This window comes from Bombyx mori, chromosome 9 (genome assembly GCF_030269925.1).
Source record: "Bombyx mori chromosome 9, ASM3026992v2".
NCBI lineage: Eukaryota > Metazoa > Arthropoda > Insecta > Lepidoptera > Bombycidae > Bombyx > Bombyx mori.
Window position 1 is genome coordinate 9,791,732 of NC_085115.1, and position 27,844 is coordinate 9,819,575.

Consider the following 27,844-nt stretch of genomic DNA (forward strand, 5'->3'; position numbering starts at 1 on the left):
TCTCATTCAAACATTTATTGAAAATTTGTGCTACATTCAAGCATTATATAAAAAAATACATGTTGACAATAAACATTGACACTAACATTGCCAAGTAATTACAAACTAGCCAGCTAATACATATTAATACTTTTTATTTTCCGATCACCACTTCATGCAATAACATTATATTGCAAACTGGAATGTATAATTATAATTAAAGCTCAAAAACTTTTTTTTTTATATAGAAATGTAAAGTGTGGTGCAGGGTGCTGTTGTAACCGTTCCAGACTCAGTTTCATTGACAACTTATTTTCATGACTTACAGACACAAAGTATGAATGTATAAAAATGATACATAGATTTGTATATTTTTTCAGCTTAGGTGTATTCCATTAGACTCCTTCAATTACGATTACAATACACCCTGTACCAATGTCATTTTAAATTCCTCGAAATTGAAAATGAATTTATTAAAATCATACTTCCATTCCTATATTTTCTTTTCATAGTTAGCAAGTCAAAATAGCGATACCAAAGCGATAAACACCTTCACTTATAAGAAAATCATTTAGTAAGTTTAGCTTTCGGTAAAAATGCCTTTGATTGAAGAATGACGATTGAGGCATGTTTTAAAATATAGTTTTAAATATTCGTCAAACGAACTACAACACTACAGAAATTTAGCTTGTAGGTTAATACGAACCCTACGCGTCTCTAGCGACAAATTCTTAGCACTAATATTATGTACAAAATATCAGGTAATTTTTGTACAATCATATTGTTTTCAAAACTGGATACTGGATTCAAAGCTTACATGCTAGCGAATGTATTAATTAACTCGTACAAAAAAAAATAACATCAAAATATAATAACATGTAACATTAATCATAATTCAGACTTAAAATAATCACTAACATCAACTTAATAGAAAAAAAAAAAATGTGCGCTCGAAATAAAGGTGCAATACACCGAAAACGGACATCACAAAACAGACAAGTAAAATTATAAAAAAAAACCCTGATTTCGATTGCACAGTACAAAATGCGATGCAAATTCAAATCACAGAAAAAATATTTGTGACGTAATATTTATTTGTCATGGTAATATCATAATGTACAACAAAAAAACACTAAAGGTTTTCTGTTTATACAACTCTACATAAAGTCAAAAGTAAAAAATGCATTGTCTATTTGATCCCAAAAGTCGTAGAAAATTATAAAGTTATATATAATACTTTTTTTATTATTTCATGACAATTTTATGAAACACTATTCAAATAAATGTCTAATAATAAAACGTGTAATTAACGACCATACGAGTAAACTTTTATTATTTAGTAGCCCTTAGCCGTGGAGGTCGCGAGTGTTTGACATTCAAATGTATAGATTAAAGATACATATTTCCTTTATATTGAGGAGTGTAAGGTTATTTAAGGGAATTTTTTGCTCATTAGCTATTTTAATGTTGTAAACATAATTGAAGACATGAGTGGATGAAGCGGTTAAGTACAATTTTTAAGATTTTTGAGTTTTTACATTTAATGAAAGTGTTATGTGCCCATAAACTATATTAGACCTTAAAGCTCCGGGTTGAAAGGCTATTTTTAGAAATTGCATATGACGAAGGAGTTATGTACGAAATAAAAGTGCAAGTAACAAAACTTTATTGCCCGGTTTCTCAAAATTAAGAATTTGTATCATATCCCCTTCATCCACTGATGTCTTCAATTGTAAATAAATTATAAATATCGAATTGTTGATGCTATTACCAAATAGTCTTTCATCCGTCGATATAAAATATTCAAAGGAATCGTGACCGTCTGTATGTAGCTGTCAAATAAAATCTAAAACGTCAATGTCAATCTAAGAAACTTGCAAGAATTATTACGTTAACCCTATTCAACTATAGCAAAAATAAGACAAGATTCGCGAGAGCTAGCTTCTTGTGGCAACACTAATATGCTAGTACTAAAATAAAATAAATATTCAAAGGCCTCATGATGTTAGCGTATTAAGCGAATGGCAATATCCGTTTCACTGCAGCTTGGCTTGCAGAGCGGCGACGTGCTGTTCCAGCTCCCGCACTCTCTGCTGACTGTTCTGAAGCTGCCTCTTTACGATCCTGAGTTCTTCTCCTTGACGATTGAAGGCCAGGCGTAGCTGTAATAAATCAGTTTAATAAATTAATAAACTGCTGCTTGCTTATACATATATGAATGAAGCGTTCCGATTTGAAAGATTATTCTGAAGTGAGATCATTGACCTGATCTTCCAAGGGGAAAAGGTCAGAGTGAACGTGATATCCGAAAGACCATTATGTAAGCCTATTTATTTCTAATGCCCTATATCATAACAAAAGTTACGTCGTCTGTGCGAGTACTAGAAACAAGTCTCAGTTTTAACAGTACAACGGCTGCCCTACCCTTCAAACCGCATTACTGCTTCACGGGCAGAAATAGGCAGGGTGGTGGTACTCCTACTTGTGCGGAGTCAAGATGTCCTACCACCAGTAAAACAGTTAAATGTTGGCGTAGTAACCTCGTGCTCGGTGCTGAAGACGTCTCCCTGGTTGATCTGCTTGTAGAGGGGCACCGGCTCCGCGTCGTTCGTCTGCTTGCCGAACATGCGTTGAAGCTGATGGAACTTCGTGTTCTGATTGGCGTTCGTCTTTTGCGATTTCTCGTTCACTTGTATCTAATTAAAACACAAATTTAATTTGTTAACGTCTAATTCATATTTATTTATTTAAGCTGCATGTCTTATTCAATGTAATAAGTTAAACTTGGTGCATGTGAAAGAAGTGAACCACTTCTGTGGTGTGTAGTATTGCGGTTTTTTTTATTTTTCATCCTTAAATCAAATTTCTCTTCTTATAGGGAACGCTGTTTATAAGAGAAACTACCTCTTCACCATTCATATGTTTTTTAAATTATTTATATAGACAAATAAATGTATATATTTAAAAAAATCCTTGATTGATTGATTGAAAATTCTTTATTGCACAAAAATAGTGTACAAAGGCGAACTTAACGCCATGCAGGCGTTCTCTTCCCTCGTTGATGAAGTGAAAGATTCAAGAAGTGTCTTATCTGTGATAAAGTTAATATATGGCTTTACTTTTTATTCCTTCATTAGGTATAATAAATAGTATAAAACAAAGTCGCTTTCTCTGTCCCTATATCCCTATGTATGCTTAAATCTTTAAAACTACGCAACGGATTTTGATGCGGTTTTTTTTAATAGATAGAGTGATTGAAGAGGAATGTTTATATTATAATAACATCCATTAAATAGTGCAGAAATCAATAATAAATTACAGTTTCCGAAGCGAAGCGAGGGTGGGTCGTTAGTTATGTATAAATGTAAAAATGTCGCTTAAGCCTTTCTAAACTTAAACCTTTCACCCCTCGATATGTAGTTGGTCGAGTCGTGGAAATTCGATTTTGTTTTGCTTACCTCATTTTCATTGTTGTGATTGAGTGCGTTCGGGCAGGCGTTGAGAGGGCGGTAGTCGGGTGTGGTTTCGCGCGAGAGGAACATAAACTTCTTTCTGTTGTTCACGTCCTGAGGTTGCAGCGCGGGGGCGTCCTTGTTGCCCGTGCTCGGCTTGTGCGTCGATATCGTCACTCCTGTAGACCGAATGTTACTAGTTTACTGGTGGTAGGATCTCTGAGTCCGCGCGGGTAGGTACCTGCCTATTTCTACCCTGAAGCAGTAATGGGTTTCGGTTTGAAGGGCGGGGCAGCCGTTGTAACTATACTGAGACCTTAGAACTTATATCTCAAGGTGGGTGGCGCGTTTACGTTGTAGATGTCTATGGGTTCCAATAACCACTTAACATCGGGTGGGCTGTGAGCTGGTCTACCCATATAAGCAATAAAAAAATAAAAAATAGCGTTCAATATTCACACAAAGTTTTGTGTGGATTGAGGCTTAATTACAAAGGTGATATTAAAGTAGATCTTACGAATCCTCACGTTTAGTCGATAAATGAATGTAGCCTATGTAAATAGCTGTAATATTTTTATAAAAATCAAAACGTGTGATAATGTTTTGAAATTTATTTTATTTATTTGTTTATTACACTTCATGTAAAATATACATTGGCGGACTTAATGCCTAAGGAATTCTCTACCAGTCAACCAAAGGTAGTGCAGAGTAAATAGTGGTAGGTGCAATGAAATTTATATTAAGTTATGGATACATACATACAAGATATGATCTTGAAGATCGCCAGCTGATCAGTGACCGACAGTACGGTTTCCGTCACGGTCGCTCAGCTGGCGATCTTCTTGTATACCTTACTCACAGGTGGGCTGAAGCCTTGGAGAGCAAGGGCGAGGCTCTTGCTGTGAGCCTTGATATCGCGAAGGCCTTCGACAGGGTCTGGCATAGGGCACTTCTGTCGAAGCTACCATCTTACGGAATCCCCGAGGGTCTCTGCAAGTGGATCGCTAGCTTTTTGGATGGGCGGAGCATCACGGTCGTTGTAGACGGTGACTGTTCTGATACCATGACCATTAACGCTGGCGTTCCACAAGGTTCGGTGCTCTCCCCCACGCTTTTCATCCTGTATATCAATGACATGCTGTCTATTGATGGCATGCATTGCTATGCGGATGACAGCACGGGGGATGCGCGATATATCGGCCATCAGAGTCTCTCTCGGAGCGTGGTGCAAGAGAGACGATCAAAACTTGTGTCTGAAGTGGAGAACTCTCTGGGGCGAGTCTCCAAATGGGGTGAATTGAACTTGGTTCAATTCAACCCGTTAAAGACACAAGTTTGCGCGTTCACTGCGAAGAAGGACCCCTTTGTCATGGCGCCGCAATTCCAAGGAGTATCCCTGCAACCTTCCGAGAGTATTGGGATACTTGGGGTCGACATTTCGAGTGATGTCCAGTTTCGGAGTCATTTGGAAGGCAAAGCCAAGTTGGCGTCCAAAATGCTGGGAGTCCTCAACAGAGCGAAGCGGTACTTCACGCCTGGACAAAGGCTTCTGCTTTATAAAGCACAAGTCCGGCCTCGCGTGGAGTACTGCTCCCATCTCTGGGCCGGGGCTCCCAAATACCAGCTTCTTCCATTTGACTCCATACAGAGGAGGGCCGTTCGGATTGTCGATAATCCCAGTCTCACGGATCGTTTGGAACCTCTGGGTCTGCGGAGGGACTTCGGTTCTCTCTGTATTTTATACCGTATGTTCCATGGGGAGTGCTCTGAGGAATTGTTCGAGATGATACCGGCATCTCGTTTTTACCATCGCACCGCCCGCCATCGGAGTAGAGTTCATCCGTACTACCTGGAGCCACTGCGGTCATCCACAGTGCGTTTCCAGAGATCTTTTTTGCCACGTACCATCCGGCTATGGAATGAGCTCCCCTCCACGGTGTTTCCCGAGCGCTATGACATGTCCTTCTTCAAACGAGGCTTGTGGAGAGTATTAAGCGGTAGGCAGCGGCTTGGCTCTGCCCCTGGCATTGCTGAAGTCCATGGGCAACGGTAACCACTCACCATCAGGTGGGCCGTATGCTCGTCTGCCTACAAGGGCAATAAAAAAAAAAAAAAAAAAAAAAAAAGTATAAACCATATATGTACATATATACACAATCACATATACATACATACATACATACATATAATAATTTATACAGTATTAAAAGGAATATGTAAAAAAAAATATTTAACAAATAACTTCATCTTAATAAGTTCATGACGATTCCGCTAAATTTACCTGTTTTCATACTGATTAGGAGCGGAGGTGCGTTCATTCCGCTCAACCAGTCCTTCGCAGTCAACGAGGGCAGGGGGGCGGCCGTGTCGGGGTACAAGTCATCCTATGGAGCCAATGGATATAGTCAAATAATTGCTCGAATATAAATTCAGTGCTTCAAACTATTTCATATTATAAATTACTAGCCGTACTCGCCCGCTTCGTTGGGCATTTAAAATTAATATTCTTATATAATGTCATTATTATTAGGGAGTCCAACACTCATATAATTATTAGCCTATCCATTAAGTACATGTATTTTCTACATGGATACCAAGTTTCAAGTCAATCGGATGCATGGTTCAGTAGTTATAACGGAACATCCGTAAAAACCACTGTAGGTTTATATATTAGTATAGATACAGATCGGTTTTTAGTTATGACCTTGACACGTTCGACACGAAGTATCAATTTTACTGTACCACAGTTTTAAATTAATATTAATAATTTAATTAGGATTTTTGAATATATTGTCAAAAATAAAAAACACTTATTAAATTATTCATGAATTCATGAACGGCTTATCAAAACCATTTCTTGTACGGATTATTTATTTATTTGTTGAATGGATGAACGATCTCACAATCCACCTGGTGTTAAGAGGTTACCGGAGCCCATAGACATCAACAACGTAAATGCGAACACCCAACTATACGAGTATACAAGAGCTCTAAATTTCAGTTCCATAGAACAACGACTGCCTCACCTTTTTTTTTATGAATGAGTGATTACTGGTGGCCCAGATGCCTTTCCAGTTTTACCAGGACAGGTGGGCGAGCAAAGGCTCAGCCAGGAGGGGTGGGATTTGCTAACAGCTGCCCGAGCGCCTCCGAAGGAGACCTAACAACTCAAGAGCAACTACTTCGCGAATGATGCCTCACCCTTTAAGTCAGAAATGGGCAGGGTGGCGGTACCTACCCTCTACCACAAGTGAATTTAAAAGGTACGAGAAACGAGAATTCGGTATTAAGCAGCGTTTTTCGGCGCTCGTGCATGGACGCATACTATCATTTTTTGGACATGTCTCCCGGCGAGGAAATGACTCCATAGAGCGCCTTGTCGTTCAGGGCAAAGTAGAAGGCACCAGATCGCGTGAAAGGTTGCCCATGCGATGGACCGACCAGATCAAGTCGGCGGCTGTTTGCATGAGTGTACCAGGCTCACCACAAACCGGGAGGAGTGGCGATTGCTCTTGAGGCGCACAACATCTGCCCACAGCAATGATGCTGGATGACGACCGCGACCGCTCTGACAACTTCTACTGGTGGTAGGACCTCTTGTGAGTCTGCACGGGTAGGTACCACCGCCCCGCCTATTTCTGCCGTGAAGCAGTAATGCGTTTCGGTTTGAAGGGTGGCGCAGCCGTTGTAACTATACTGAGACCTTAGAACTTATATCTCAAGGTATGTGGCGCATTTACGTTGTAAATGTCTATGGGCTCCGGTAACCACTTAACACCAGGTGGGCTGTGATCTCGTTCACACATCTAAGCAAGAAAAAAAAAAGGTGCGTGTACTTATTTATGTACGCGCGTAAGAAGTTATACTTTAGTTTTATTAAATTTTTTTTTTTTTTTAAATATTCAATAATTAATAGTTATTATTTAACGTTAATAATTTAATAATATTTAGTATGAATTATATTAAATAATAATTTTGTCATTTATATTACTAAAAAATGAATGCTAATAACACTTTTTTTTACGAGTGTACATGCGCGAAAGTTCACCTGCGGCTATATTCAGACTCTCCAAGTTACGTCGGTCGTATTGTAATGAGCAATGTGTCACGGTGCGCGCGCATCGTAAAATTTCACTCTCATCAATCTTTCATAACGCGCCTAAAGAAGTGTAACTTCAAAAAAGAGTGATACTACATACGAACCTGGAAGCAGTCGGACTTCCTCGGCACTATCATCGAGATCGGCTCGCAGAGTCCCCTGGAGGTGTGCAGCTTGTAGAACCGGAACACCTCGCACGCGCTCGTGTTCACCCCGCGCTTCGGCATGAAGCCCAGCCCGCGCTGCGATACAAAACAAACATCCTCTCTAATTATATATTTAATGTCCTTTTTTTTATTGTTTAGGTGGGTGGACGAACTCACAGTCCACCTGGTGTTAAGTGGTTACTAGAGCCCTATTAATAAAGTGATGACTCAATTGCATTTCATATAACTAGTCAGGTCATAAGTATTGTCACACAGTTAAAACTTTTCTTTTAGAATGCTGGCCACAAAAAAGTTTATTGAATTCGAATTTCGAATTGTTCATGAAAATAAAAATGTATACTTTTAGAATTTTACTCATTTTTAAATATGGAGTGGACGCTTAAAGAAGACCGTGTTGCAGTTATTGCGTTGCATCGTTGCGGTTACGCGCCAATTCAAATTTTTAACATACTGAAAATTTTGAATATAACCAAAAGATTTGTTTATCGTACCATCAAACGATACAATGAAGACTCTAGTGTAGATGACAGGTCAAGAAGTGGTCGCCCTCGGTCTGTTAGGACTCCAGCAGTGATAAAAGCTGTGAAGGCGCGAATTCAAAGAAATCCCAAACGTAAGCAGAAACTGTTGGCCCTTCAGATGGGGTTAAGCAGAACCACGGTGAAAAGGGTGTTAAATGAAGACTTAGGGCTTCGGGCATATCGAAGAAAAACAGGACATCGTTTGAATGCTCGTCTAATGAACCTGAGACTGAAGAGATGCCGCGCTTTGTTGAAGCGGTACGCGGGAAAAAAGTATCGGGAAATTCTTTTTTCGGATGAAAAAATTTTTACCGTAGAAGAGAGCTACAACAAACAAAATGATAAGGTGTACGCACACAGTAGTGAAGAAGCGAGCAACCGCATTCCGCGTGTCCAACGAGGTCATTTTCCATCCTCGCTCATGGTATGGTTTTTTTTTTTTTTTCCACAGGAGAAAATCGCCGGATCCCCACCCGCGCGGCAGGTGGGGTATGTGGGAGTTGAACCTCACTAAAAACTCCTGCCGCTCACAACCGGCGCCCTACCTCGGAGCCCAGTCGGGGCTATTGAAACGGCGGGACAGGGTTGACGCAGAGCACATTACATCCATCCCACCGTCCCACGGACGCCGGACCGGCGGCCGCCAGCGACACGACCACCGGTTCCCTCGTTCAGCGGGCCGAGAGCCCGCTTTGATGGCGCCGCGTTACACCTTCCCCCAGAGCGGTCGGGGGAACGCGGTCTACCATCACCCGGCTTCCTATTGCGGGTGAGCGTGCAAAGCACGCCACCCCACGTCTGGGTCTCTCCCCGCACAAAACGGGTGGGACCCCTAGCTCTTAGGGGGCCAGGTTACGGATACGACCCCGGTCTCGACCCCCTGCTCGGCGGCGGCGGCGGGTTTCTGCGTAGTGAGGAGAGCTTTCCCTCACTCGCCCCGCCGCCTCCTTCTGCGAGATGGTGCACTCGCAGAAGTCGAGCATAGCCTTCCATGACTCATCGCTGGCTCATGGTATGGTTGGGAGTTTCTTATTGGGGCTTAACAGAGGTACATTTTTGTGAGAAAGGTGTAAAAACGAATGCAGTTGTGTATCAAAATACAGTCCTGACGAACCTTGTGGAACCTGTTTCTCATACCATGTTCAATAACAGGCACTGGGTATTCCAGCAAGATTCGGCGCCAGCTCATAGAGCGAAGAGCACACAAGACTGGCTGGCGGCGCGTGAAATCGACTTCATCCGGCACGAAGACTGGCCCTGCTCCAGTCCAGATTTGAATCCGTTAGATTACAAGATATGGCAACACTTGGAGGAAAAGGCGTGCTCAAAGCCTCATCCCAATTTGGAGTCACTCAAGACATCCTTGATTAAGGCAGCCGCCGATATTGACATGGACCTCGTTCGTGCTGCGATAGACGACTGGCCGCGCAGATTGAAGGCCTGTATTCAAAATCACGGAGGTCATTTTGAATAAACTTTAGTGTCATAAGAATCTATGTTTTGTTAAGTTCATTTTGGTATATGAATGGTTACATAATGAATAAACTTGTTTCAATTATTTTACATTAAATATGTGACAGAATTTATGACCTGACTAGGTATTTGCAACTTCTTATTTTTATAGTACTATAAAGATATTGTTATTCCAATTTGAACATTTTTCAATAAATACTGAAATTAAACAACGACAACCATCTATAGCAACTAGTAATGCTATATTATATTATTGTGATTATAAAAGTTTATATATATTATATTTATTTAAATAGTTGTATTCGCACAACAAATTCCGCTTCCAGCAGCCGAACGAGGCGGAGCTCTCTGTTGTTATTTTGGTGCGCTTGTAATTCAATAAATAGAATTCATTGGAAAAGTGAGTCTTATTTACTGGAAGGTAATGACAACAACGAACTTATTTACGATATTATTATATTATTTATAATATATTTTATTTTAAGTATTTTTGTGGTTTGTAATAACAATGTGGCGCCAGTCGCTAACGTCATCATTCTCTGACGTCACTGCTCACTGTGCCATATATATTATTTATAATATATTTTATTTTGAGTATATTTTATTATTATTTGTACCTGAGGGTTCCCAGATAGGAATTGATTGAGGAAGTGCACGTAAGGCGGCTCGTCGACTACTTCGTAATATCTGATGTTCCCGTCGCCCTTGCCGGCCAGGTACACCTGTTAGTAAAGGTGACTAATAAGTGAAGCTGCAAATAAATTTACCAATAAATTGAATTAGAACAATCCTAGGATTATTATTTATACAATATAGTTTTTGATTAATCCCAAACCGACAATTTATTATCTTTTAATGGATCAACATTTATTTTCATTTCATTATTTGTTTGCACATCGAATCTCGCGATGCGATCATCAAGGTCACCACCAGAACAACAACATCGTTTTACCATGTAGTCGAATTATAAAAAATCAGTAGCTGTATTTTTGTTTCCGATCGCTAGCTTTTCATCTGTTCACTTTATCAATTGTTGTGATATTACATTCTTAAAAAAATATATTCGATTGTGGAATATCTCTAAACAAAACTCTGTATAGCTAGCTTCCTTGATTGTAATTCAGACTTCATATCAATAGTTTTTTATTTGATTTTATTGCTTAGATTTTTTTTATTTTTTTTTTATTGCTTTGATGTGTGGACGAGCTCACAGCCCACCTGGTGTTAAGTGGTTACTGGAGCCCATAGACATCTACAACGTAAACGCGCCACCCACCTCGAGATATAAGTTCTAAGGTCTCAGAGTAGTTACAGCGGCTACCCCAACCTTCGAACCGAAACGCATTACTGCTTCACGGCAGAAATAGGCGGGGTGGTGGTACCTACCCGCGCGGACTCCCAAGAGGTCCTACCACCAGTGATTACGCAAATGATAATTTTGCGGGTTTGATTTTTATTACACGATATTATTCCTTCACCGTGGAAGTCAATCGTGAACATTCGTTGAGTACATATTTCATTAGAAAAATTGGTACCCGCCTGCGGGATTCGATCACCGGTGCATCGCTACATACGAATGCACCGGACGTCTTATCCTTTAGGCCACAACGACTTAAATGGGAGTACAAGCTCACAGCCCACCTGATGATAAGTAGTTACTGGAGCCCATAGACATCTACAACGTAAATGCGCCATCCACCTTGAGCTAAGGTCTCAAGTATAGTTACAACGGCTGCCTCACCCTTCATGCTGAACCGCATTACTGCTTCACGGCAGAAACAGGTAAGGCGGTGGTACCTACCCGCGCGGACTCACAAGAGGTCCTACCACCAGTAATTACGCAGATTATAATTTTTGCGGGTTTGATTTTTATTACACGATGTATGCCTTCACCGTGGAAGTCAATCGTGAACATGTGTTGAGTACGTATTTTGTTAGAAAAATGGGTACCCACCTGTGGGATTCGAACACCGGTGCATCGCTAGATACGAATACACCAGACGTCTTATCTTTTAGGCCACGACGACGTTAAAAATTAAATTAATTTATTAAATTTCTACCACCAGCCCTCTTCAAGGCGACGTTACACGTGAAGTCAGTCGGACATAGTTCGGGAGCTAACCATGTTAGTGTCGTGGTCATAGTACGGGAAGACGACCCCCGAGGAGCTGTCGATGGTCTCGCAGACGAGCGGCTTGGCGAGGTCGTGCTGGTCCCACACTGCGTACTGGCGGTCGCTGTGCCGCGAGAAGCCGGTCGTCACCACGCGACCCCGGCTGCCCAGGAACGTGCACTTCGACGCCTTCGTGCCCAAGTGACAGTGACCTTCCTGTAATATTAAATGTTTTCATATTATTAGTTTACTAGCAACCCGCCCTCGCTTCGCTTCGGAAACATTAAATTTTATTATTGATAGCTGAGTCCCGCGATGCTAGCCACGGTTATTGTTGTACCGCGGATGAAGCCGCGGGGCGAAGCTAGTCTAAAAAAAGTAGTCTAAGTTACTCCTTATATTATCAGCTACCTATCAGTGAAAGTCTCGTCAAAATCGGTCCAGCCGTTCCAGAGATTAGCCGGAACAAACAGGCAGACAGACAGACAAAAATTGAAAAAAAAAAGTTCGGTGTATTTACCGTAAATATATTCATATGCATGTAGTAAAAAGCGGTTATTTCAATATTACAAGCAGACACTCCAATTATATGTATAGATTATTTACGACATCACATTAGAAACCTCAAAAATAACAGAATTTCTCCACTATTTAATGGATGTTATTATACATATAAACCTTCCTCTTCAATCACTATCTATTTAAAAAAAACGCATCAAAATCCGTTGCGTAGTTTTAAAGATTTAAGCATACATAGGGATATCGGGACAGAGAAAGCGACTGTTGTTTTATACTATGTAGTGAAGGTAGAAGCACGAAGCTTCTACCTTCACGCGAAGCTTCACTAGCACGAAGAAGTGCAATAACTACAGACTAATTTCTCTCGTATCCCACGCCAGTAAAGTCATGCTGCACATAATTAACACGAGGCTCCAAGGTTACTTGTCCCGAGAGATCGCCCCCGAGCAAGCAGGTTTTGTAAAAGGTCGAGGCACAAGAGAGCAACTACTCGTAATGCGGCAAATTGTAGAAAAGGCCAGAGAATTTAATATTAGCCTATATGTGTGCTTCGTGGATTTCCGAAAGGCTTTTGATACCGTCAAGTGGTGGAAGCTGTGGTTGGTACTGACGGAAATGGGTGTACCGCAACATCTTGTACACACCATCAGACGTCTGTACGAAAATGGCACGGCCGCTGTTCGTGTTGACAGTATTGACTCCGAACGCTTCAGCACACAGGCAGGCGTTAGGCAGGGCTGCATACTATCTCCTCTTTTATTTAATATATACACAGAGTATATAATGCGGATAGTTCTTGAAGATTGGGATAAAGGAATATCCGTTGGTGGTCGGAAAATATCAAACTTGAGATACGCCGATGATACTACCCTCTTGGCGTCAACCAGAGACGAAATCGAGGTGCTTCTTCGCCGGCTGGAGACTACAGCGTTGGATTTTGGACTTGCGATCAATCGTGATAAGACCAAAATGATGATCGTAGATCGTGCTAACATCAACCAACCGGAAGTCCAACATATAGCGGGATGCGAGGTAGTTAATAGCTATGTATATCTAGGCTCCACTATCACCAACGCTGGAGGCTGCGAAGATGAGATCCGAAGACGTTGCGCCGTGACAAGATCCTCAGTTGAGAGGCTAACAAAGATTTGGACAGACCGCAGAATAACCAAAAATACAAAAGTTCGGTTAATGAGATGCCTGGTCTTTCCAATCTTTCTGTATGGGGCTGAGACGTGGACGCTGAGGATGCAAGACCGTCGTAAGATCGACGCACTAGAAATGTGGTGTTGGAGACGTCTCCTCAGAATTCCGTGGACCGCGCACCGTACCAACATTTCGATCCTGAAAGAGCTCAACATCAAGGAGAGACTATCGTCAACAGTCCAATTACGAATCCTCAAATTCTTCGGGCACATCACTCGTAATGAGGACTCCATTGAGCGGTTGGTGGTGCAAGGGAAAGTCGAGGGCAAAAGATCTCGCGGACGATCTCCAACACGATGGACCGACCTCATAAAATCTGTTACTCACTCCAGCATAAATGCTTGCTCTCACTCTGCGAAACATCGTGCCACATGGCGTCGCATCGCGAGAGCATCGGTATCGCAGGATCCGACTGATGCATGACCACGACCACTCTGTCAAGAGTGTACGAATAGGAAGAAGTGAAGGTAGAGGTCGGCAAAGTGCGGCTCTTTGAACTCTTGAGTGTGGCTCTAGCACATATATCCTACGGGCTTGCCCGGCCTCTACTATTATCCGGCTGTGAACGAAAAAGCCGGTTAATAGTATGTACGGTCATTTAATATCAGCACCCCTGACTGATGTCGATTATTATATATATCAATCGAAGCAGTATACAATATAGCATTTATTTTATGATTTGCAATAATAAATGTTTACTGCGTTTACAAACAGATTTGGCTCTCAATTTTTTTTAAGTCGTTTTAATTTGCATATATGAGTCGACTATTATCAAAGCCGGCAATGTGACTTTTGGACAATTATTGGTAAATCAGAAAAACGAATTATTGACTTTGTATTCCATTGGCAGTCACAAAACTCTTCTGAACGACATCTTAGATAAATAACAGGTTAAGTATTAACCTTTATTTAATGCAGGTTTTGAACCGTATTCTTTGAAGGAGACGATTATATTCAAATCAATCTGTATTGACATATCAATAGCATTTTTTTGTCCAAATGCACAGATTGCCACCCTTGATAATAGACGACTCATTTGGCCCTTTGTCTAATAAGTTTTCCGACCACTGGTTTAAGGTAATCGAATATCTTGTGAATCCGCACGGGTAAGTACCACCACCCCGCCTATTTCTGCCGTGAAGCAGTAATGCGTTTCGGTTTGAAGGGTACGGCAGCCGTTATAACTATACTGAGACCTTAGAACTTATATCTCAAGGTGGGTGGCGGATTTACTTTGTAGATGTCTATGGGCTCCAGTAACCACTTAACACCAGGTGGGCTGTGAGCTCGTCCACCCATCTAAGCAATAAAAAACAAAAAGATGTATAGCGCTACTTACAGAGAGCACGATCCCCCGCCGGGGTTCGATGACCCGCAGTTTCTTATCCTTGCAGGTGGTCGCCAGCAGCGAGCCGTCCCTGTTGAACGACATGCAGTAGATCACGTCGCTATGGCAGTCGATCAGCTTCACAGCCTCCCCCTTGCCCACGTCCCAGACGATTATCTAGAACGCGAGAGTACGTTTTTATGATTGAAGGATTATTGGTAGCCCGGAGGCCTTTCCAGTTTCACCAGGACAGGTGGGCGAGCAAAGGCTCAGTCAGGAGGGGTGGGATTTGCTAACAACTGCCCGAGCGCCTTCGAAAGAGACCTAACAACTCAAGGCGAGAGTACGTCTTTATTAGGCGAAGGACTGGTAAATATACAATGTTATATCCGCCACCGAACCTAAGACTTATCTCTATTATATTTGAAATATCGAATGTGTTTGAAAATAGACAGGAAGCTGGTTAATTTTTTATGGAAAATACCGCTAGCTTGTGCTATGAGAACAGAGGATCGGCAAAAATAGGCAAGACGTTGGTATTTAAGTATGCTTATTTATATTGAATTAAGCATGAGTGCATTTCGCACGCGTTATTACTTAAACGATCACATGTTTTCTATCTCGTTCTCTCCATGGTTAAATTCTATAAATGTTTATCTCCTTCTAGTGTCGATTTTTCGTTTCATTAAATCACATCAGCTACGAAATGTATTTTTCCTTCCACACTAGTGCTGATAGAATTGTTGTGGCCTCGCATATCTGATAGTAATGTTCTACTTGTCTATTGAATTAGAATTTCGACTTTACGTATTAAGGTATATGACGGCATTCGCGTTGTAATCTCTGAAATTTCTACAAAAAAAACCTAAATCCATGACCCGTGAGCTCGACAGTAGTCTTATACGTTAGTATAGGAGAACAGTATCACATATAGCTCGTATTGGTTACTGTTAACACAAAACAAAGACAATTCTATTCCAATCTTGGTGCTATCGTGACTTATGTTTAACTATAACTGAAAACTTAACAGGCATTTTAATTTTGGAACACGAAATCGGGTCAACAGTTCAAGATCGTACCATTTCAATGCATCGATTTACATTTTGAATAACGGTCGCCATCAAACGACATTGCCTCGAATAACATCGCTATGTATATGGCGATAGGGCGCGCAGATACAATGCGCAGTTCTTCGCGTGTATCTAAGTAAGTACACAGGGGAGTACTTCAGTACTGCTGATAACATTAAATACAGTTTTAGAGTTAAATTAGGATGCGTTCATTTGAAATATCATATCGGCACTGAAAAATTAATTATCCAATAAGTCTAAACTTACATTATCAGCACACAATGCTTCCCATCAATTTGGTAGAGCACGATATTAAATCTCACCAGGGAATCGAATCCAGCGCTGAGCAGTATGTTCTCGGCCGTCGGATGCCACTCGATGTAGGCGACGCGTCTCTTGTGACCGTGCAGTTCCACCAGCCACTCGGTCAAGTGCATTGAGAGACCACCGTCCGGTATGTGCCATAGTTTAACCTGGTCAAAACATTTTATAGGTCACATCGTGAACCAGGCACTATCAGTTTCTAACATCCTATTTGTTTCTGTTTAAGCCATCAAGCATTCTAGCTTAAAATGGGGGATAGCCTTTACTGATTTCTTACTGGTGGTAGGAACTCTTGTGAGTCTGCGCGGATAGGTACCACCACCCTGCTTTTTCTGCCGTGAAGCAGTAATGCGTTTCGGTTTAAAAGGTGGGGCAGCCGTTGTAACTATACTTGAGACCTTAGAACTTATATCTCAAGGTGGGTGGCGCATTTACGTCGTAGATGTCTATGGGCTCCAGTAACCACTCTTAACACCAGGTGGGCTGTGAGCTCGTCCACCAATCTAAACAATAAAAAAACAATACACCTGAAATTTTAATCTCACGTTTCAATCTAGGCAATAAATAAATATATTCGAATTTAACTCATACAAGGTCACTATTATGTCAGAAAAAATCTAGAATCGTAGATAAAAGACAGGATTCGATTATAACAATCATAGTCCCGATTAGATTTCCGGTAAGAGACAAATGAGGAAATGAGATTTTGCTAAATTGCCTCTAATTCGGTGCAGTGACCTCTTAGTTCGTGACAAGAGGTCCTCCGATTTGGTAAAGTTCATCCATTCAAGACTATATTTTTGAAGTTTTTAATTTTTATTTCACAGTTTGTATTCGTCCGATTTTCGTGACGTCATAACGAGCTTGTTTTGTCAAATATATACGTTCCAAATGTTTGATTTATCTCATGTTATATAGGTACCGAAGATACTTAAACATATAAGAACAATGCGATTGAGACCGTTAACACCAAATAGTTTCATCAAATCGCACACCGACCATGTAGTGCGCTAGATTAAAAATGGTAAATAAAAAAAATCTATATTCAACTGTTTATTAATGTAGCAATCACATAATGACGTCATTCAGTAACACAACTTTTGACCGATTATGGAATGTATGTCGTCGTGACACTCAATATGGTAGATAACGGCTATCGGATAACTATGGTGTGAATACGAAGCAATAACTAGTCGATAAGATAGCGAAATCAATATTCGGCAGCAAAAAGTATGTCCGCTTGTTAAAATAGCAGCACAGTAAACTAATACTCGTAGTGTACCTAGTGTTCTTATTTTTAAAATATTCTAGTTGGTCATGGCGACGATTTTTCTTTACTAATCATTGGGTTTCGTACTCAAGCTATTATGCCAGGGTTGACGTATTCTGAATACCAGTATGTTTGGTATTAATTTAACTCCTTAATCTAATCTGACTAACGATTTAAGCTTTCGTATATTTTAATCATTTTATAATTTGCGATATTTAACATCCTTTACACTTTTCACGGTCATGGGCGTCTACGTAATAAATATCCGAGATATTAAACCGTAGTACTTTAACATCTACAGTGCGGCTACGAAAACATTAGAAATTAATTTTACAAACATACCTTACTGATCTCCGCATCTGAAGAACATTTTCATATATTATTATTTCTATAGTACAAAACGCGATTGATCGAACGAAAAACATCCCGTATGTAATTGACTTCAATTACAAACACCGAATATGTAGTTCGTGCAAAAATATGAAGAAAAAAAAATTGAAGTGTTTGAAATGAAATTACCGTGCAATCATCAGAGCACGAAGCGATTATGTTGTCGTTGAACGGGTTCCACTTGATGTCCAAAACGGGGCCTTTGTGACCTGTAACTCTGCTCGCGTTGAAGTCCAAACGACCGGTCTGCGAACATTTAGAACAATACAACTTCTTCGCATTAAATATGTTGAACCGGGTAGATACCACCGAAACTTAGCACTCGTGTCACAAGGCGGGTGACGGCATTTACGTTGTTGATGTCCATGGGCTCCAGTAAATCTTAGCACCAGGTGGAACGTGAGCTCGTCAACCCGTCTGAGCAATAGAATAAAGTGCATACAGGTGATATCAAAAAGAAAATATTATAAACCTTAAATAAATTTATTTGTATAATTTACTTATTTATTTCTGCGCGCTACTTACTACATACTAATTTAATAGTGTTCTTTTGCTTGGTTTGAAAAGCTCGTGTGCCACCTGCAGTTACGATTTTAGCAAAAATCTAATATGTTACAATTTAAATACCGCAATTTTTGTCTTCACTGTATCGATCAATGAAAAAGCACTCGTTTGTTAATTCAATTAGAGTTTAAAACACAAAACATCTATGTTTTTGCTTCATAAGTGACTATCAAGGTCAATTAATATTTCTGTACCATATTATACATCTGGACATTGGTCAATAAGGCTGGTATTAGGCAAATATTGACACCAAGCAAACAGTGTTTGGCGCCAACAATGACGCAAACTGTTATACATACATACATACGTTCTTAAGGGTATTACGACAGTGGAAATCTTGTAATGATAGGACCAATGCGGTTAAAGTTTTCAATTTTATTATAATTCGAAATATATTTTAGTCGGACACATAATGGTAGAGACATACAGGCAGTTTTGTCTATGGGCTCCGCTAGTTGTAGAACAGCAGATGGGGCCGTAAGCCCTTCCATCTATACTTTAGGTATATATGCAATACTAATCATAAGCTGTTATTATATGTTTAACGTAATAACTACAACTAAGGAAATTAATTTTAATGATCGTTAAATTGAATGTTATTTTAAATTAGGTCCTGTAAATTAGGTCCTTAGTCTTCTTGTTAACATTACATTTTGTATAATTTTTTGTACTTACGTGATCTAGGGGTAGCACAAGAAAAGCGCCACCGCCGGCAACCTCGGTAACTATAGCAACGAACTTAGGGTTGACCGCGCAGAAATTGGAATCGTGCGCATTCCGCGTTATCTTTACGTTGTCATAGCAACGCTCCCTTTTAAACGGCACGCCGTACACGTGGCGGAACTTGGAACTCCTGACACCACGGAACCATACCTTAAATTTTAATTTCAATATAATTGTAACGCGTCTTAATACGATTATACGATATTAATGGGCTAGTTTGTATGTGTGTTCATACGCTAGATGTTTATGAAATCAAGTTCCATATAGAGTTGTGATTTTCGGAGCCCAAACAATAAATTCCGAAAACTGATACATGAGAAGGTCTCATTTATGTATTGTCTTGAGACATGAGAAAGTCTTTATGTATTATAAGCGCCGTTTAAAATCGAACGTCTAGCCAACCAACCTAGCCACCAAGCGCCTTACTATTGTTCAATTATATCCGCAGAGCGTTCATAGATACCTACACTTACAGTAGAAGTTGATACCTTAAAAACCAATCAAAGTTGATGTCGACTATTCGGTTCATTTGATTTTATGCGGCGTTCAACTTTACAAACTATAATATGACTAGCGACCCGCCCTCGCTTCGCTTCGGAAACATTAAAACACACACGAAACAAAAAAAAAAAAAAAATTTAAAAAAAGTAGCCTATGTTCATCAGGGACGATGTCGGCTTCTAATGGAAAAAGAATTTTTCAAATCGGTCCAGTAGTTTCGGAGCCTATTCGAAACAAACAAACAAACAAATCTTTCCTCTTTATAGGTAATATTATTAGTATAGATATAGATATAGATATTTACATTTTTTATATTCAGGTATTTTTGTCATAAAGCATCCCGGTCTGAAGGGATATAATTAGCCGTATTACAATGCTAAAAGATTTCCAACTTACGTCGCCAAGGTCCACCACTGGGCGACAGATTTGGTAAGGCTGTGGAAATTGCTTAGCACCAGTTTTTTTGGCCATTCGTCGCCATAAAAATAAGCATTTAGCTTTTCAGAATTTTTTTGAGTAATAAAAATTTGAAACGTTTTTCCTTAACTTAAAAGTCATGCAGTAAGACGAATGACATCAACATATTAAAAGAAAGCGACATCATTTTCATAAATTATGTGGTACAATTCACATAATATGTGCTTGGCTTGCTCACAGAGTAATAAAACGCAAGCAATAAGTCTTTTTTTTTAGTGTTATAAAAAAATCTAGACTGGTTTGTATACAACACTAACAAGCTTCCGGATCCCGTGCGACAATGAAAGCTGTCATATATATTTTTTTCTTTCACAGATTTCACATTACATTGTCACAGCTGTAGATTAAATATTTTCGAAATGTGACATAAAAATACTATTTTATTTTGGTATACGATTTATTTTTAACTGTACAATTGTTTAGTGATTTCCCTTTTATTCTTTACTAGCGACCCGCCCTCGCTTCACTTCAAGATTTCTCCACTATTTAATGGATGTTATTATACACATAAACCTTCTTCTTCAATCACTCTATCTATTAAAAAAAACCGCATCAAAAGCCGTTGCGTAGTTTTAAAGATTTAAGCATACATAGGGATATAGGGACAGAGAAAGCGACTTTGTTTTATACTATATAGTGATGATCCAATGAAGGACTTTTTTAATGTCGTCCTTAATACCAAAAAATTACTGAAAAAAGGTTTTAGAAAAACGGCATAGTATCCGCAATTAGGAGCAACCCACTGTGTTTCTCGGCGGATCTTCTCAACGGGACACAATTCCGATCCTACAGTAGATTCAGCGAAGCAATGCCCTTGCTAGAGCCAGTATTAGCAATTCTCTCAAGTTGAGCCACATCAGGATAGCCCCCTAAAGCTATCAACGATTAAGTAGGAAAAAAAACCATAGGAGCACTAGTATAGTTATTGTCCGTTATATCTTATGTGGTCAACTTAGCTAAGCTGTTTGTTACTATTTTTTGGGGGTTCCCGTTTGAAATACGGTGGAGAATTACGATGCAAGTAATCGAAAAACCGGAATTTATAAGAAGGATTAAAATATGCAGTTTTACGACGACGAAAATATTTTGCACAAAAATTATAATAATTCAGATTTAAAAAATAAAACATTCTTTTACGAGTTATTGATATTTTTGAATCGACTAACGATGGATGATACGTCGTTAGTTCAGATTTAAAATTGAATGACTGAATGAAATCCAAATTAAAGAATCATCATAAAAGTTTTATGAATGTATAGTGAATATTATTCATAATTCCGTCCAGATAGGATAGAATAGAGATTAGTGTGCTAACTGAATTTATTATTCGGATTGTGATAATTACTGTGATTTTGTATTCACAAAGATATCTATTTAAGGATTCAGATTTTCTGTTACATACAGATGACGGTGCAACTATTCCTACTCTTGGTCGTGTGAGAACCATACATATTGGACATTAGGTCGTCGCCTCAGGAGGAATGGGGTCTATTGTTACATACGACAGCGAGAGACACTAGAATGACGATGGAAATGTGACGACAACCGCGGGCCTGAGGGTTTTTTTGGTTGGTGCCTACTCTTGCACTTCACGCGGGAAACCGCAGTGGCTCACTTTTGAAAAACACCACTAAAACACGCTCGCTACAACATTTTTTATTAATAACAGGGTATCAGCAGTTCTTCCTATTCGTACACTCTTGACAGAGTGGTCGTGGTCATGCATCAGTCGGATACGACCTGCTCATACTCTCGTGGGAAATTAGTGCAGTGGTTTCCCGTTGCCTTCTGCACCAGCATTTTAGGGGGTATTTGATCCCCAAGGTTTCTGACGCCTCTTCCGTACAGGTTGTCCTGACGGGTGTGTATGGTTATACCGCTATTGCTCGGTCAACATTGCCCCGTTCGTTCTCTAGCAGGGAGCACCACGGCAATCTGTTGGTCGCCGCCGCCATCCGGCGCGTGCAGGTGGGGTTGACAATAGGGCCGGTGAAGGTAGCATTCCGATCTCCCCTTACTCCCCATCAGCAGTAGGTACATACTAATTAAAACATTTCGAAAATATTCCCAGCCGTGTGTGTATTCAAATCAAATGAAAGCTTGTAAAAAGGTTACCAACTGTTTTATTGAACTGGCCTCGAAATGTGTATACGCTTTGAATAATAAACTAAGAGAATTTAAACCCTATTTGCGTAACACACAAAACAGTCTTTGGCTAGTTTTGCTTTAATTACGGACAATTAAAAAGAGTTTAAGCGAAGAGCGTACTTAGAAGAAGCGTAGTTTAAATTCAATACGAACATTTTTGTTTTTGTCTTCCACAATTGAATACAAATGGCTCTTAAGACTTTCTAAAGCAAGATTTAGAGTAGGAGAGCGATAACACAATTTTACTAAACAGTTATTGATATCCTAGCTATAAACAAAACGGTTAAATTATTTCTGTTCTAGGAATAAAAAACAAAAATAATAAAGAAATGTAGAAAAATAATAATAATGTAACATTAATAAATTAACGAAATAAATTAATAGCAATGTAAATCGAATACAGGATTATTACAATCCTATATTCGATGTCCTGTCATCGTATTTTTTAGCGCAAAAGCGGCATGCATAATTATAAATTTCAATAAATTGTTCACTTTTACTATTAAACGGCATCAGACAAATCGTGTATAAAAAAATACAGAACAACATTAATTATCGGATACTATTTGTGGACACGTTATCCCCAAACGTTTTTATGAGTTTCGGAATAGCCCGGATATTCAAAGCTATCCTGTATGATGATGTAAATAAAATAAAATAAAAGTACCTGTGAATTCGTCATGTCTACTCCACAGTTCCACACTACTCCTGTGCTAGAACAATGCATGCACTACGGTAGAGGCGTCCAGCAAACTATAATATTCAGTGCATATTATAAACGTATGCGCAAACAAACAAAAAAACCAGCTCCCCACAACATGACGCACTGTAACTCAACACTGAAAGTTTCAAAGAAATAAAAAGGATGCATTAAATAAAATAAAAAAAAAAGGTACACGAAATATTAATGTGCGCGACTACAAAATTCTACACATGTGCTGTGTGCGGCTTAATAACGATCGCGATCAAATTGTAGAGGCACTTGAAATGAGACGAGCACTGTATACGGCAGACGAAAAAAAAGTGAAAAGACATGAATCGTAGCCGTTTTGTGATGGCAAGTGAAATCCAAATTGATTACCGTGTGCTGATCGGGCTTCAATTACAAGTGATACGATTTGTTATATAACCCGAATTATGTAATAAAACAAACTTTATTGCAACTTAGCCCGATATTCGAATAAATGTAACGAGGCAGTAACAATTGGGCAACGATTTGTAACGTTGAAGTCAAAAATTTAACTGACATTTGAGCAGTTAAGCCTTAGGTACTTTTCAACAGAGAGGACTGGTGGTCATGGTGCCGACGACCGCTAGTCCGGCGTCCCGAGGGGAAGGGTGATGGGAGAGATGTGCTCCGCACTAAACGCTTCACTTTCCCCCCTTTGCCTTTTCATGAGTTCTATCTCATGCGAGGTTTGGATGCTGGTTGTTGAGCGACAGGAGGTTTTAGTCGGTTCAACTCCGACATGCCCCGCCCTCCATCCTCAGTGGAGGGCGGGAGTCCGGCGATTTCCTCCCGACCAAAAAAAAAAGGAACTTTACAATTATGTCTCATGTCAAAGTTATTGCGAAGCTCTGTGTAAGGCGATTGATTTGATGCAACGCAAGAGGTGCCTATTAGTCACAGGTCAGTTTGGCATGCTAAATAGAGCGGTAGCTGTTTCTTTGGGATCCGAAGAATCGAAGCTAACATCGCTTCACCCATGCGATAAAAACATCAAAACGCCTTTCCTTTTTTAATCCTTTGCAACATTCGTAATATGACCTTTATTGTGAATTTAAAACAAATAACTGACATTCTCAAATTCATAATACGCTACCATTAAAAGTATAATACACTATAATTAAGAAAATGACTCAATAGCATCGAAATAAAACATTTAGCAATAACGTAACACTTTCGTTTTACCAAGTAGTCTGAACGGTTACATGATGGTCAACAAACCGTGACAAAAAACACGCACTACCACTGACCGTCTCGCAAATAGGGTGCTGTGAGTGCCCAACACTTATGTCATGGTATGAAGAATAAAATAATCATAAATAGTTATTTGAGTTGTGCCTTAGTTACGACACTTTACTCTGTAAATTCAATGCAGAGACGACGTGTTTTGTCGGATTAGTGCATCGCCCTAATCTTTTACGTTACCTATAAATAATTCATACGATTTAACGCATTACTGTGGTTACGAAGTCGTCGTGGCCTAAAGGATAAGACGTCGGTGCATTCGTATCGAGCGATGCACCGGTGTTCGAATCCCGCAGGCGGGTACCAATTTTTCTAATGAAATACGTACTTAACAAATGTTCACGATTGACTTCCACGGTGAAGGAATAACATCGTGTAATAAAAATCAAACCCGCAAAATTATAATTTGCGTAATGACTGGTGGGACCTCTTGTGAGTCCGCGCGAGTAGGTACCACCGCCCCGCCTATTTCTGCCGTAAAGCAGTAATGCGTTTCGGTTTGAAGGGTGGGGTAGCCGTTGTGACAATACTGAGACCTTAGAACTATATCTCAAGGTGTGTGGCGCATTTACGTTATAGATGTCTATGGGCTCCAGTAACCACTTAACACCAGGTGGGCTGTGAGCTCGTCCACATAACTAAGCAATAAAAAAAAAAAAAAAACGGAATCGTTCATACCTCCTAAACACGCGGTCGACTTTAAATTTCATCTCTCAGGGGAGTTTCTTTTTATTGCCCTTGTAGGCAGACGAGCATACCGCCCACCTGATGATGAATGGGTACCGTCGCCTATGGACTTCAGCAATGCCAGCGGGAGAGCCAAGCCGCTGCCTACGGTCGAGTACTCTACTGTTAAGTATTATGACGATCAGAAAAGCAGTCTGGCGATTTATACGATTTATAGCAAGTAACTAGGGCACGGTGAATGCACTGATACTCAGTTTTTTTTTGTTTTCAAGAAGGTATATGTCCTTATTCGCGTTTCCTTCATTTGTTTTCAGTATTCGCGGATTAAAAAACGCGACCCAGTTCCTATTTTCAGGGCTAAAGATTTCTTTATTCGTTAGATCCACGATCGGTACATACACGTTCATTACAAGGATTCTAATATGTAGGTATCCAACCAAATGTCCTGTTTAAACGCGTCGTCAATGGCTCTAATAAAAAAGTAAAATAGGTAGACCTTATTAAGGAACGTATCCCTTATTTCCATATATGTAAATTAACATTCCATAATCACGGTTTCTGTAATTGCAGCATATTTATAGAACATATACCCTGCGAATAAAGAGATTTTACTGTAGTTATGTTTTCTAATTCGTATGTGGTGTTTGAAACTACTCTACAATGGTAGTACCAATTTTAATGGCGAAGCGATTGCGTGATCAAGTTTGAAGAATGAGAGCGTACTGAAACTTTGATTTCTAGTCTAACAATGGCAGCAAAATTAACATTACGGTGTCTATGACCTCTCGTAATGAATTAGCTCTGAATAGCAGTTATACCATATTTATATAACATATTTTATACAAAAGTAGAACACAAGAATATTTTAAATATGTGCAGAATTAAAAGAAAACTAGAAATCTTTTGAATCTCTGCATTGCCACCACTGAAGTAGAGTTTATTCTCTACTACCCAAGACTGCTGCCATTTTAAGATCATTTGTCATGTGCCATCTACCTCAAGAATAAACCTCCTTTCTATTCTATTTCCAGAGCACTGTAAGATGTCCTTCTACAAATGTTTGAAAGCAGTCTTTGACTATATAGTGACTTAGTTAAGCACCATTCATACTAAGGGTTTATTTGCTTTTCAAGGCATTAAAAAATAAAAAAGTAAAAAAGTTCTTGATATCACCACTGAGATGAGTAGATGAAGAAACTAGAAAAATTCTATTCTACTACCCCATTATTTAAAATAATAATTGATTACGTATTTTTATCGTGTCATTTTGCTTATTGTTCATAATAAATTGTTTCTGCTAAAATCTCTGATCTTATTAACAATTATTATTCCTTTGATGGAACTACGGCAAGCCACTTCCTCTTTTTATTGCTTACACAGGAGAACAAGCTCTGGTCTTGCCATAGTAATCACAATTTATATTTAGGTAGTATGTAATGTAGATATAAAATACTATAAAACTGAGATAGATTTTTATGAAGACTTAACTTGTTGCTTTTCAGACAGGTGATGTTATTGCTAATGATTAAAAATGAATTATCTCTGGTCTTGCCATAGTAATCACAATTTATTTTTAGGTAGTATGTATTGTAGATATAAAATACTATAAAACTGAGATAGATTTTTATGAAGATTTAACTTGTTGCTTTTCAGACAGGTGATGTTATTGCTAATGATTAAAAATGAATTATCAATAAATGATAAGTTTTATTTTTTCATTAAAGGAAAGCAAATGTCTCCAATACAATGAAGAATGGAAATAATAATTATTATTCAAATTTATGAATGGTTTCCCAGTTGGAGTTATTCGTTGTTTGGTTAGAATTATTTTCATTAGATGAAAATTTATTATTAGTGATCAGGAAATTGTCGTTAAGTCGAACATGCAAATTTCATTTATATCTTTGTGCCTCTACAATTTTTCACGATTATAAGAATAATATATTTAATGTAACTAAGACTACAATTATTTATTTTTGAAATTTTTACCTTTGCGACAGGTTTGTTACAAGCCCTTACGTCTACAAGAGCGCTGTTTTTTGTGGGACTCTTCTCAGTGATGTTTATAATTTCTAGACAATTCGTTTCTTCTAACATTTCATCCTTTACTGGCGGCATATCCTTAGTGGGAATAAGCAGCGCAGTTTCCACAATATTTTATAATTCACGATAGTTTAATTGGCCCAATGTTCACAACGAACAACTCCAAAACATCTAAAATCACATCAGACATAAGCGAAAATCGAAAGTGATCGCTGTACCACAGATTACTTACTTAGGACTTACGATTACGAGCTTACTGACAGTTAAGATTTCTAACAACGTTTTAACGTCTTGCTTAAAATGAGCGATCATGAAATTGATAATTAATCTCTAATAATGGAATAGGAAATTAAATTATTTTTCATAAAATTGTGTTCGTTGCTGAAGGATAAACTACGCATGCATGGTGCTAATAGAAAAAGCAACGCGCTGTTTTAAGCGTGTCATATTTTATTACACAAGAATTTAATAATAATTTTATTTTAAGTATTAATTTCAAGCACATCGACAGAATTAAGATTGTAAGTATGGAAATAAATTGGTTTTTAAATATAACCATAATTAAACTAAAATAATCATATTTAAACGTAACCAATCCTATGATTAAAAACAAATTTGCCTAATGTTCGATGTTTAAAAAACTATATTGTTTTACCCCTATGTGATAAATGGATAAACTAGCTTTTAATAGAGTTATTTGCTTATCATGCTATTTAATATTAGTGTACTCTATGTACTATGAGTGATCAGTGCTGCCAGTTAAAAAATATTTTTAACTAAATCTAGATTTTTACATAGTAGGTACTAAATCATACTTTG

General features: G+C 39.0%; 1 protein-coding gene across 2 annotated transcripts; it reads right to left on the bottom strand.

Moving 5' to 3' along the window:
* LOC101740491 (coronin-2B) lies at positions 1 to 27,249 on the bottom strand. Of its 2 annotated transcripts, none has more exons than XM_012688584.4 (12): positions 26,972 to 27,249; positions 19,150 to 19,347; positions 18,040 to 18,156; positions 16,250 to 16,399; positions 14,869 to 15,033; positions 11,814 to 12,020; positions 10,309 to 10,413; positions 7,635 to 7,772; positions 5,713 to 5,815; positions 3,438 to 3,610; positions 2,520 to 2,675; positions 1 to 2,141 (listed from the first exon to the last, which is right to left on the bottom strand). In XM_012688584.4, the coding sequence occupies exons 1-12, from the start codon at positions 27,098 to 27,100 to the stop codon at positions 2,016 to 2,018; spliced, it is 1,767 nt and encodes a 588-aa protein (XP_012544038.1). In that variant the 5' UTR covers positions 27,101 to 27,249; the 3' UTR covers positions 1 to 2,015. The 2 variants fall into 2 exon arrangements, with proteins under 2 accessions (XP_012544038.1, XP_062526088.1); XM_062670104.1 differs by lacking the exon at positions 26,972 to 27,249 and adding an exon at positions 22,991 to 23,158.
* Between the last annotated feature and the right edge of the window lie 595 nt (positions 27,250 to 27,844).